This window comes from Xiphophorus maculatus, chromosome 4 (genome assembly GCF_002775205.1).
Source record: "Xiphophorus maculatus strain JP 163 A chromosome 4, X_maculatus-5.0-male, whole genome shotgun sequence".
Taxonomy (NCBI): domain Eukaryota; kingdom Metazoa; phylum Chordata; class Actinopteri; order Cyprinodontiformes; family Poeciliidae; genus Xiphophorus; species Xiphophorus maculatus.
The window spans coordinates 25946993-25960506 of NC_036446.1; the positions used below are offsets into that span (position 1 = coordinate 25946993).

At 41.3% G+C, this 13514-nt stretch overlaps 2 protein-coding genes across 2 annotated transcripts in view; one reads left to right on the plus strand and one right to left on the minus strand.

Moving 5' to 3' along the window:
• Window positions 1-2366: 2366 nt before the first annotated feature.
• LOC102223574 (relaxin-3 receptor 1-like) lies at window positions 2367-3960 on the minus strand. Its single transcript, XM_005809597.3, has one exon. It carries the CDS (start codon window positions 3797-3799, stop codon window positions 2654-2656), a length of 1146 nt encoding a protein of 381 aa, XP_005809654.1. The 5' UTR covers window positions 3800-3960; the 3' UTR covers window positions 2367-2653.
• Window positions 3961-6444: 2484 nt separating this feature from the next.
• LOC102223830 (A disintegrin and metalloproteinase with thrombospondin motifs 7-like) overlaps window positions 6445-13514 on the plus strand; it is a 146062-nt gene continuing 138992 nt past the window's right edge. The window contains exons 1-2 of the mRNA XM_023332084.1: window positions 6445-6882; window positions 10825-11192. Of these exons, the coding sequence (XP_023187852.1) occupies window positions 6762-6882; window positions 10825-11192 (489 nt within the window). The 5' untranslated portion in view covers window positions 6445-6761. The remainder of the gene's footprint in view (window positions 6883-10824; window positions 11193-13514) is intronic.

The window sequence follows — 13514 nt, forward strand, 5'->3', positions numbered from 1 at the left end:
TCTTCCGCTTTCTGCATATGAAGTACAATATAAAATGTTCAAATTACATTTCATTTCTTCATACCATAAAGGTTTTCTTGGAATCTTTCACGTTCTTAATCCATGTCTTTCAGTCTGAAAGAAGATGCTTGAGGCTAAAAACTATCTCCACTAGACGTGCATATATCACATATTTTAAGATAAAATATCTGCCATAAGATGTACTAGCCTAGTTAATAATTGCCTAAAAAAGCACTTTGCATCTTCACCTGGCTTATTTTAGATGTTTTTCCAGATTCAAAATGGTAATAAAAAGCTTTACAGGGAACAAAATGCATAAAACTGAGCTCTTCAAAATCAGTGTTAAGTTGTCAAAAACAAAATATGCATAAAAATTGTTAGGTACTGGACAGAAATTGAGCTGCTAAGAATATCCAGAAAGCCTGGAGAGAAATGCATCAAGACCACATTGAAATATTAAAGACATTCTGTCTACTTGGAAGTAAGTGTAGAAATCAAAAGCTGTAAGTCAATATAAAAAGTTCTGTAGACGTCTCACTAACAAAAGCATTCACTGAGGGCAGCCTGGGACTGGGTGACACATGCCACCATGCTATAAAAAGTACTCTGTAATGGTATTAGCTGCACCATAAACGAGGCTAAGAGCCCAAAGCTTTGTCATCCTCCGCTAAATCTGCCGTTTTAATTAAACCAAGCTTATTCGAGTTCACTCTTACTAAACGTATTCCCTCATTTTAAGAGCTTGTGAAGCCCCTTTTTTGTTTACACAACCTAAACACACTGAACGGGCAGATTTCCAGCTGCTTTTCCTTCTTTTTTTCCCCATTCTTGGAAAAGCAAGAGGAAGAGTGGAAAAAGTGACCTGACCACAGCATTTTGCAATCACACAAAACCTCTCGACAGCAACGCAGAGGGATGCAGAGGACAAGAAACGCAGACGGAGAAGAGAAGCATCGGCACACAAAGCTGGAAGCCGATCGAGCCATCTGCATCCAGGTGACTCCCTCACCTCCTACCTGCCTGGTGGGCAGCTTTCCTCCATTGTCTGTGGAGGGTTTTCACTTAGCCAAAAGATGACAGATGGAAACTTATGAGCTATCTCTCCTCTGGGTTGCACATCAGTCCAGCTCAAGTGCTGGACTGATGAAAATCATTTTTGAACGGTTCTCTTCAATCTAACGCTCCGTTAAGTATTTATTTCAATCAGCATCTGCACTCTGTGCTCAGGAAGAGATTGACTGCATACATTTGCTTTTTTATTTTTTTTTACTCACAAGAAGCACAACATTCTCAAAGATTTTATAACAAGTACCACCAACCACCAAGTTTTCCAACTACTATCATCTTTGTAGCGTTTATGAGCAGCCGAGTGACAGGATTTGTGCTTACTCAGTTTGCTCACAGGTAGAAGAAAACTTTAGTGGATTGTTTGTATTGCACTTTAGCTTAAAAGTTGAAATATGCAAGTTTGAGGTAAAAAAATGAAGACGGTTCTCGTCAGGCAGATTTCTGTTTCGGAAAGACAGCTTCTCACCAACCACCATCTAAAATTTACACATGCACCTTTTTTTACTCGTCTGTTTTGTATCTTATTAATCCACACATTTCTGTAATGAACATGCTGCAGTGTTTAAATGCATCAGGTAAGAAAGTCACATTCAAAACATTCGAATATACTTTCTGATGAGGCTCATTTGTCAGATTAAAAGCACCAGTTGAAAATAGCTAACTTAAGCATTTAACTTAGCCATTTTAAGATACATCTCTGTATCCTAAAATGATTTTTCTTTAATTGGTCTTTTGTAATTAAATGTCATCTTTTCATTGTGAGCAGAAAATCATAATTAACAGAAACAAAGGCTGGAAATCACCAGTTGGAGTAACTATTCTATATAAAGTTTCACTTGGTAATAAAGTTCCTAAAATAAATGGACTTTTCAATAATATTCAATTGTATTGAATGAGTCTGTACGTTACTAGCTTGTAGTGGTAGTAGCATCTAGGGTGGCCATTTAGCATTTCAATTAGAAAATCCATTACGTTTTTCACTATGTAACATAGCTTGGTTTCATATATTGCTGTTTGGACTTCAGAAGTAACTTCATAGCTCACTGTTACCCACTATATAACAGATAATGGAGGCGAAGTATGAAAATAAATATGTTTTACAGGTGACAGCATTAGAACCATGTCATTAGCGTTAAACCTCTTAAAGATATGTGCACAATTTACATCCAGAAACGGCAGAACGCCACTGATTCAAAACTCTAGCCAATTCTGAACTGTCATTATTATAATTAAAGACAAATGAAAAAGCTATCACAAAATGTAACTAGCTTGGAGCAATAATCAGCCAAATTTTTTTCTCTGATGGAACAGCAATTTATTTACAGTCAGGCTTTACATGGTAAACATTGTCATATTTTGGGGTCCAACAGTGAATGTCTCCGCCTTTCCCCATGTGGCCAGGCTGATCCCCGTCCCAGTCTTTTTGTCACTATAAAGTGAAAAGATTAATCTCATAGAAAAATCACAGAATGAGTGAACTGTTTTATAATTTTCAGACTTGTGAACACATTACGCACGAGCAAAGCCAGCTGACGGAGCAAAAATAAATAAATAAATAAATAAATAAATAAAGGCAGTTTTTTATTCAGTGGGTGTATGGGATTGACTTAGAACTTGATGAGCCTTTACGGTCTATGATGGATAGCGTGTACTCCGTGTTGTCAATGATCTGGAGGGGCACCACTCCCTGGGTTTCTATGTGCGTAACGGAGCGCGTCGCGCAAGCCTTGCTCTGAGTGGGACTGGGGACTCTCCAAAACAAGCCGCTCAGCATCTTCCTGATCTCCGGCCTCATCAGGCAGTAAAGGATTGGGTTCAAGCAGCTGTTTGTGTGTGCCAAACACACCGTGACCGGGAACACGTACGTGTGCACCGTGTAGTATGATGTGTCCCAGTTGGCTGCGTTAAATTTGACCAAGACGCCCCAGAAGGTGATGGCATGGTTTGGCATCCAGCAGCAGAAGAAGGACAAAACGACAATAGCGACAGACTTGGTGACCCTGGTCCTCCGTTTGGGGTTACTGCCGTCCATGCTTTTCCGCCTAACGAAGCGCAGGAGCATCATGTAATTGACGCAAACGATGAACATCGGTATGACGAAAGCAATCAATATTTTCTGGATGTGGTAAAGGGCCAGCCAGTCGTGTCCCTCTGGAAACCTAAGGAGGCACAGCTTTTCTCCAGCGACCACCGTCACAGTGGAGAAGACGGCCGTGGGAGCCGTGGCTGCGGTGGCGGCCAGCCACAGCACCGCGCACACCCACTTGACGCACCGTGACCTTCTGTAAGACCTTTTCTTCAGGGCTGAAGCCACGGAGAGGTAGCGGGTCACGCTCATGGCGGTGAGGAAGAAGACGCTGGCGTACATGTTCATGACGGTGACCGACAGGACGATCTTGCACATCGCGTCTCCGAACGGCCAGCTGAAGTCCAGCGCTGTGTCCACGGCCCAGAAGGGCAGCGTGAGGACGAACTGGAAGTCCGTCACTGCCAAGTTGGTGATGAAAACATTTATAGTGGATCTTTTGCGACCCTGTCGCACCCTCATGAGAAAAAACACGAGAAGGTTCCCCACCAAGCCGACGGCGCACACCACCGAGTACACCACCGATATGAATATTCTCAGGATGGGAGAGCCGTCCGCGCTCACGTCGATGTCGTCGAATGTGAACTTGTCATCTCCAGCGGAACTTTGGTTCGGCGCTGCGCTTTGGTTAAAGAGCTCGTCCATCTTTAAAAACGCACAACACGCGCCCCGCAGAACATCCCCATCTGAGAGAGAGATTCTGTGCTCTTCCTCAGCACCCTGTCGTCTTCATCGCTTCCCCCTCTGAATGTCAGCTGACCTGGAATCCGCTTTTATACAGGTGTGTCGCTCCGCCGCTGCGCCAGGATTGGTCAACAGAAAGAGAGAGGAGCAGACTGTCCCGCGCTAGAAATGACTGTAAAGCTCCGTCATTCACTTGCTAAAGATGATAGACATTTACTGGTACAAAAGACACCATGTTCTTCATTAATGCAAAACGAGCTTGTGTGCTCTGTGACTGGAATCGTTGCGCACTCGGGCTGTGCGTAAAAACAACCAAACTGATTACTTTAGCGCAGCAACGCCAGAAGAAAATGCAGAAATTTGGACTTAAGACAATAAATGTTACTGTTACTGAGAAGTGCAACACGCGGCAGAGATTATGGTAGACAACATTTAAACGCTTCGGACTTTGCAAGAAGACACAATATCGAGGCACAAGTGAAAGCGTCCTAAGTTACCGTTGCACTGTGTGGTTCCAAGCTGCACTGCTGCAGTTTCGAAGGGGTGTGAGGGCAGCTGGGGGGGATTAACTCCTCCCTCCCAGACATGGTCAGCATCCATCCAAGCACACAAGGTCCTACAGGATCATACGAACCACTGACCTACCATAACCTCTTCATAACGTCCCACTGATGTTTTACATCAATCAATGCAATAATGACCATCCTGACCATATTAAAAAATGATTTTTAACTGAGTTCAATTACTGTGTGTGTGTGGCTTGATTTTCTAGAACATTTAGACATTATTATGATATTTAAGCTGCTTCTGAATTACTCTGAACAGGTTTGTATAAATAAAGATAAAGGTTTGTCAGTCTGCCCTTTCTATCTGTTAATGTCTAACAGCACATATCTGTCTGTCCATCTATCTTAATTCTGTTTCTGCTGGCGCTTTGAGATTTTGGCATCACTCTTCTGGGCAACTTCTGCTTCGTCAGCAACATCCTCTGTTAAAGTGCTTCAGTGACAAATGTCACACTAAGGTCTGTTATTATAAATACGCCACATTTGCATACAGTACATTAATCCTGGTGTTTTCGAGTGTCCTTGCTCCAAAAGGGGTAGTTTTTATTTGTCTCATAGACAGTTTCTCCTTTTGTCACATTGAAATATCCCAGATAGCAGTCGGCATAGATAAATAGAAAATGAACATTTCTGATGATTATAACTTGAATCTGGTCACATGTGGAATAAGAAAATCGCATTTAAACCCAGAGACGTTTGACATTTAAAGTTTTGAAAAGGGAGTGCAAAAATTCCTCAGCTTCTTTGCTGTGTCTGTTTAGTTTTGATAAACTAAATAGACATATTTTTGCTCATCTGGTTGGTATGCTAAGAATAACTAATCGGTTTGCGTTGAGGCATAAAGTGGAGTGCAGATGGTTTTGACACTTACTCTGAAATGGTATTAAATAAAGCTTTTGCCCGACAACAGCAGCTATGAAAAGTTTAAGAAACTACTAGCACATTTAACTTTACTACTGATTCTAAACTACCTGCACCTGCTTAAATTTTCTAGACTTTTGGAAAGCTGATACCTGCGTCTGTGATGCACACACCAGAAACCAGAGACCAATTTAATTATACTTTATATTCTAATTATAGTAGCATATTCTTAGTGCTGGAGATGTTTGTAGTCTACCATGAAAGCATGTATTGTTTTTTATTCTTGTCAAAGAGCACAGAATGCTGCCCCTGTCCCAAAGTACCCATTGTTGGTCCAGTCCTTGTGCAGCAGTCCGTCAAGCTGGAACCAGAACCCTTTGACTGCAAATGACTTACACAAAGTCACTGTGAGCATAGCTGCTGTTTTTGTGTCACCCTCAGAGGTGCATAAGGTGACAAACCAAATCTGACTCAAGCAAAATTCACCAAGTAATTAAATATTTAAAAAATGTAGGCAACTACATGGTATGGAGTTGTGCAAAAAAGAAAAATAATAATAATTTCAAAAATCAGAAGGAAGTTAATTTTAAACCCACATACTGAGGTTGGGTTGTTCACTAATTTTTTTTTCTCTTCAAAAATGACATTAGTGCATTTAAAAAAAAAAGCCATAATAAACAAGTTAGAGAAATAATTTAAAACATTTAGCTGCGTGTTTACACATTTAATAACTGTTCTCAAAAATCATTTGTGGGAATTCACGTTTATGGAACCAATATAATCCTTTCCATCACAGCTTCCTGTGAAACTATCCGGTTTTAACCCCTTTGGCTTTTTTTTGTTGTTGTTGTTCTTAAAGAGTATTCCTCAATCCAAAATGACCGTCGCTGTGTTGCACAAAGTGGATCCCCTTATCTTAAGTGTATTCTCCGATTTTAAGTGAATGCATCCCATTTGAGCTGGTCCTCATCTGACCCACTGAGAACCCGACAGACCTCAGCCTTTCTGGGCTGTGCTTGCATGCAGGCTGGATTGTTTGACTGTATCCGATGTCTTGGTGCGGCCATTCCCCTTTAAGCCTCCGCACGGTCCTCGAAGAGCCAGCCTATTGTCTGAGAGTCCTCCCATCTGTGGGGGTGGCTCTGCAAAAGTTTGCAGAGGGGGGGAAAAAAAAAGTTTTCAAGCTGTCACTGGTCGTCGGGAGGAGACTGATGGAGGACAGGAGGAAGACCAAGGACCGCTCAATAACGTGCCAAAGCCGACTTTACAAAAGTTACAGAGTTGGAGTCGGAATGCACCCAAAACGAGCAGCGGACGCAAACGATGATCAGGCCTGTGTTGGAGATCTTTATTAGGACTGTGACGGCTGAAGCGCATGGTCCAAGTGACGCCGAACGCGCATCCAACTCATATGGACTTCATCTAAATTAAGCGCCGTGGAGTTTTTATAGGAAGGCATTAGATGTTTCTGACACGCAGGTCTCCGTCCTGACAAAATGAACCGTTCGGAGTGGGGGCTCCACGCTGCTGGACAAAGAGCGTCTCCCATTCAAGTCCTCGTCGCGCTTCTTTTGGTGCTGGAGATCTGCAAAGCTCTCGGATCCCCTCACGAACCAGGTCAGTGGTTATCCCCCCCCCCCCTCTCTCTCCCTCTCACAGGCTTTTCGAGTCGTGCTTTCTTTTTACATCAACACGACCTCTTGTTGCGGCGTCTGCCTCCATGAGTGCGTCTAATTAAAGCCAGAGAAGGCAAGAGCCAGACGGGTAGTTTTCTGTCTCTGTGACTAGAAGCCAGCTGCGACCTCTGTTCGCAAACTTTGTAGCCGACCACAGCAATTACAGCTCATTGCGGTCGCTCCGGAGATCTGCTTTATAAAGAGCCATGCTGTTCCATCCGCTTCCAACGGATCTGACACGAAAACCCCAGTGGAAGCGCTTCTGCTCTGACGCTGACCTCTGACCCTCTCATGTCAGCAGCAGGAAACCGCAGCTTTACTCTGGGAATTTACAGGATGCAATATGCACAGTATTTTTATGTGCGAGCCAGTTCCCATTCTCCTGCCGCATGGAGACAGGAGCATCTGATATCTGGTCGGAAACACTCCCACGCCTCCATCTCTCCCCTCCACCACGCCACTCCACTCCACATGTCTGTCCTCCCAGCAATTCCCTCAGTTTATTGTTTTAGATGCGAAAAGCCACAGCACTCCGAAAGTCTGGGAGTCCAAAGCTGGTTTGAATGCACTCGAATCCTGTTCACATCAGAAGAGTGAACAGAAAACAAACCATCGGGGATTCAGGGCAAAGATGTGACGCTGAGGGGAGAAATCACTCAATCAGTTAAAAAAGGAAGAAGCTCAGATAATAAAGTATGAGTGTCTTAAACTGTCCAAAATTAAAATAAAGAACTTAGGTACAGACCTCTGATAAAATACCTTTTTTTCCCCTAATAATCCTTTTTTAAATACATATATAACCAGTCTCTATTGTAGTTATGTCCATTCAATTTTAAGATGAGACTTGTAGTTATTCAACCATATAGGCAAGTCAGCAGCTGCCACTTGTGCTCCAGTCATAAATATGCAGAAGATCGATTAATAGATCACGTTTATTTGTATGGCAAATTTCAGCAACACGGCAGTTCAAAGTGCTTTACATCATAAAAACATAAAATAATAAATCATAGAAACAGACATCCACCAAATGAGAAACCAGTAACAAACATTACATTTTGTCAAGTTCTAACAAGTTTCTCGTTTGTTAATACATTTTCCATTTATTAATAAAAACTTTACTACTAAAACTATGTAATATGATTGATTTCCTATAGATTTAATAACTGAAATGAAGTACCTTTTTGAAGATATTCTCATTTGTCCAGATGCATCTGTGCAAACTGCCTGGCCAAAATAAAAAGTCACCCTTTGTGTTTCGCTAGACAAATGGAAGCCACCCTTTGGAAATGACTGCAGCGATTTAATATGTTTCAGCTTGGCAACAAGTCTTTCCGTCTAAGCTGACACAGTCAGAATCTTCTCATTCCTGAAACTACAATGTCAGCAAACGCATCTCTTGGCTGTTCCTCTGAATCATGAGGGTTCAATTATTAGTCTGCATCGGTTCAGCAAAACGACCAAGAAAATGTCTGTAAATATAAATGTTTTAATGTCAGACTGATTTATTAAAACCTGGGTTTTGGAAAAAACGAATATAAGGAAGAAGCGTGATCAGAAAAAGCAAGTATTGCATCTAAACTTATTAAAACATTTATCAGCGATGGAAGGACAATTTTCACTGCTATAATTATATTTTGGATTGGATTATAATCCATTTAAACATTGCAGCACTGGGAAAAAATTTGTTTGTGTGCTCAATCAGACTCCAAGGATGGTGATGAGTCTAAATTTACTCAATATCGAGTAACACGTGTCAGGAAAAGAAGTAAACTCTCACACACTCCCTTGATAAGACGCGTTTCCAATTAAATAATAAAACCACGGGAGCTTAAAAGTTTCAGAACTCAGCAGGATTCAGTTGTATGTGATGTTCTTGTTTCACTTCAAAACATGTTTAGGCATGCTTAATGTGAATGTTTCCTGTGGACTGGTGGGAATGTTGCTTCATGTAGTGAAAATAACTTCAACAAGTCATCTATGGTCTGAAACTTGCATTGGTTTAGAACTTCCCCTAAACATTTTCAGCTAGATTTGGACTTTTATGGTGACGGTAGATGCTATAGAGCCCCTATAGGGTCACTAAAGGAAGAAACATGTAAAAAAAATAAGCCAGACGTGGAGATGAGTTATTATGAAAAACTGACTTTTGAACTCTTATGTTTTTCATGACTCATCTTTAAGTTTTTGTTTAGGGGTGTGCAATAAAAAGATTCATGTGCTAACATTGTTTTTCACCAGAGTTAAAGCACAGTGGCATTGTAACACAACAGATTCAGGTGTTTTCTCTGTGGACTCAATCTTTCTTTGGAAGAAAAGAAAAGTTAAGGTCTCGTATCTGAGGTGGACGAACAGAATACTAATAAAAGTTCAACTCAAGTTCAGCAGACCTTGAGTGTTTTTCAGATGTAACCACCTGTCTCTTCTTTTTGTGCCAAACCTGAACATAAAAATCTGTAGGTTTTCCGCATTTCGTATTCATTTCATTATTATAACTTTTTTTTTTGTAGCAATGGCATCTTTCTCAATCTCTACGCTTTGTCACCCCATTGTGGGAAAGTAAAGGAATTTCAATTCTGTTCACCGTGAGACGGATTTTTCCCAGTGATGTATCCTTCTAGCTGCTGTTGCTACACTGTCAGCAAATATTACACTGACTTTACTTTCTTATACACAAGAAACACAAATCTGGCTGCAGTCAGAGAAAACGGCTTTATTCATTTAATATAAGACAGGTGGGGTCTGGGGATCCTGGCTGTATATGTGTAATCTCTTATTTAAAGCTTGATATCCTTTAATCCGGGGCTCTGAGAAGGGAAAGAGATAAAAGTGAATCTGATTGTCTGAAATTGTTTACTCCTGATGAAGACTGTTTTAAAGAATATAAAAATGGGCTATTTTTGTTGTACCACAACAACTAAATTACTATTTCATGAGAAAAATATCAAATTGGATGCTTAAAAATTGCCTTAGTGTTCTTTGGTATATGACAAAAATATTGTTTAAATATGCCCAATTCCAATGTTTTGCTGAATTTTATCTTTTGCATGGCCATTCATACCACTGAGTGATGCAGCTGCAATCAGACTTCTGTGTGAACAATTTACCAAATACAGTTTCCTGTGAATGTAGCTTTTGTAGCTAGCTGCCAACTGGGATCACTCTGACTGCAGTGTAAGTAAGTAATATGCTGACTGCTTTCAGGCAGTCTGCATGGTGTCACTTAAGAAATGTGCAAATTATAACTGATCACGTTACAGACACAAAAATAAATGTGAACTAAAAGGATTTGAGTTCAACTAAATATGGTGCAGCTTGTGCATCTTCTCTCCAGCAACACCTGAATGGATACAAAAGATTTTTTTTTATTCTAATTGAGCTCTGAGACATTATGATGTCATGCCGGGTTAACTAATCCACATTCCCCCACTTTCCTCTAGAGGAGTTGTTGAATAATATGCACTATTATTACACTAATATCAATATGGTTGTTGAGTTGGAAGGTCACCTTTTACCCCGTTCTTATCAATCTTCTGGAGCTCTTAGAGACTCATCTTTTGATTCTGCTCATGCATCCACTTCAGGTTGGAGGAAATTAAGGATCATTTCCGTTAGAACAAATTTCAAAGGCCACAATTAACCCACTGCACATGAAAGTAAAAGGCAAATGGTGAAAAGGAAATTAGGTTTTGAAGCATTAATGAAAGACTGCGTCTGCATCCAAGCACATAAATGACGTGATTATGCGGTCATGAGATGTGGTTTAGAGTTTCAGAGTCTAATTTACAGCTTTACAGACCCTTAATTGTTTAATTACCCTCTTCATTCCCACGAAACATTAGCCTATCATCCCAAACATAATGTATTCCCACCGTTTCTTTTACAGAGGGATTTCTGCATGACCTGCCTCTGTATGAAGTGGTTCACCCCACCAGAGTTGATGCCAGAGGCCACTTCCTGTCAAACATCCTGTCTCACCATGCCCGCCGCGTGCAGCGCCGGGAAACCTCCGAGGAGAGAGCCAACAGCGAGCGAGTCTTCTACCAGTTTCTGCACGGCGGCCACAGCTTGCACTTTAACCTCACCCTTAACCCAAACCTGCTGGCTCCGGGGTTCACCACAGAGAGGAGGTACGGTGGCCTGGAAGGGGCCAAGATCCATCAGCCCGGAGTCCCTAGGTGTCATTATCTAGGCGAGGTATGGGACAGGAGCTCCGTTAAGGGGAGTGCTGCGATAAGTACATGCAGTGGACTGGTGAGTAATGCGATGATCTGAAGCAATGTCAAAGCATGGCGTTTGTGCCTAATGTATGGGAGCACATACGCTGCAAAAACACAAATCTAGGTTTTAGTGCAAATATCAGTACACTTGCAATACGACAAAACTATCTTACAAGTAACTTTTCAGCAAGATATAGGAGCTTAAGTCAATCATCTGAAATTTATTTCTAAAAATAAGGTACTACTTCCACTGGCAGATTATTTAAGATATAACCCATCCTTTTTCAACTATATTAAGGACTTATTGACTTAAAACAGGTACCTACTGTATATCTCATGAAAATTTACTAGCAAGTGACTTTTGTCTTATTTCAAGTGTACTAAGATATTTGCACTAGAAACTAGACCAAAAATGCTTGGTGAGATTATTATTGCATTGTACACACCTTAAAGTTTGTGAATGAACCCTATGACTTATAGCTTTTTAATATGTGAAAACATTTGTTGGAGACATAAATTCAATAATGTGAGAATTTTTGTGTTGATTGCCATCCTGAGATTAATTTGGAGCCTGCGTCTCCAGATCTACTGTCCTGCAGGTCTTAGATCCATCCCTGCTCTAACACATCTGCATCTTATTAACATCTCATCAAGAGAGACGTGATTGCAGGCTGGACATGTCATTGGATTATTTGGTTGAGCTACGTTGAAGAGGGATTCATCCGGCAGGACAGTAGATTTTAAGGACAAGAGTTGGAGACCCCTGATTTAGAGGGCTTTATCCAAACCCCAGTGATTAAAGCATCTTGACATTTTGTTTAATAAATCAGTTCTGTGTGCTGGGGATATTTGCATACTTTCCTTCAGCTGGACTGTTTTTAATCTGCACAGCGAAAGCGTCCAAACGATTAAAATAATCAGAGTCCATGGACGTAACCCAAGAACAGGGGCTTCTCCTCTGACGCTTTGCCAGACTTTCACTGTTGCTGCATCCAGCAGTGGTGTCTGTGCGTATTTGCTTTGTTTGTCCTCAGCAGCGTTGTTACAAACCCAGCTGGTTTAAAAAAAAAAAAAGGTTACGTTGCCTCAGTCACATTACAATAATCAATTTCCTCCTCATGAAGAAGCCAGAGTTGCATTTTTAGAACCTATTAGAAAAAGGATAGAGGACGAGAAGCTGATGTTCTGGTAAATATATCCTACGGTTGAGTGTCAAAACAATTTCTTTTTAAATTGATTTATTCAAACTTTAATGATTTTAAAAAGTATTGAGTGCACAAATTATAACTTAGTATGGATTTAAAAAATGTATTGACGGTGTCAATATTTTATGTACAAAGAGGACAATATCTATACTCATCCATCCATCCATCCATCCATCCATCCATCCATCCATCCATCCATCCATCCATCCATTTTCTGTTCACCTTTGTCCCTAATGGGGTCGGGAGGGTTGCCGGTGCCGATCTCCAGCTACGTTCCGGGCGAGAGGCGGGGTCACCCTGGACAGGTCGCCAGTCTGTTGCAGGGCAACACGGAGACAGACAGGACACACACACTCACATCTAGGAGAATTTAGAGAGACCAATTAACCTGACAGTCATGTTTTTGGACTGTGGGAGGAAGCCGGAGAACCCGGAGAGAACCCACGCATACACAGGGAGAACATGCAAACTCTGTGCAGAAAGACCCCGGGCCGGGAATCGAACCCAGGAGGCAAGGCCTGCAAGGCAACAGTGCTACCAACTGCGCCACTGTGCAGCCCCTACTATACTCCTCTATTAATATCTAATTACATTCTTTTAGCAGAATGTAATTAGATATGAGGCATAAATGTTGTGCCTCAACATTTATGCTGGATGTTACTCTTATTACTTCTGGAGAATTATTTCGGGAGGCCCATGCCTGTTGCAGATTTGATTAACAAATTTAGTCAGAGCTGTGGAAGTGAATTACAGAAAGTTAGCCTTCTTTATAAAACCACTTCTGATATGTTTCGGATCATTGTTCTTTTACATCAACCACATAGCTGTAGATTTGAAGTTGAAGTAGAAGAATTTGGAGGTCTTTTCAGACATTATTAATATTTCATCCGCTGTATGCAGTGCACTAGCATCAGTGACACCAAACCGGCCTCGGAGCATGATGCCATCACCACCACCAGGTTTACGAGGTTTGAAAGCCTGCAGCCAAGACGGTTCAAAACCTCTCGGCTGAATGTGAAACTTTCTCCAGAAATCTTTTGGCTTTCCGTCAAACCCCGAGAAAACAAATTTAAAAGATTGATGTTTTGTTTTTTTGCCCCCCCTCTTGGCATCCATGATGGTGCGACAGGATTTTTAGCAGAAAGTGTTGT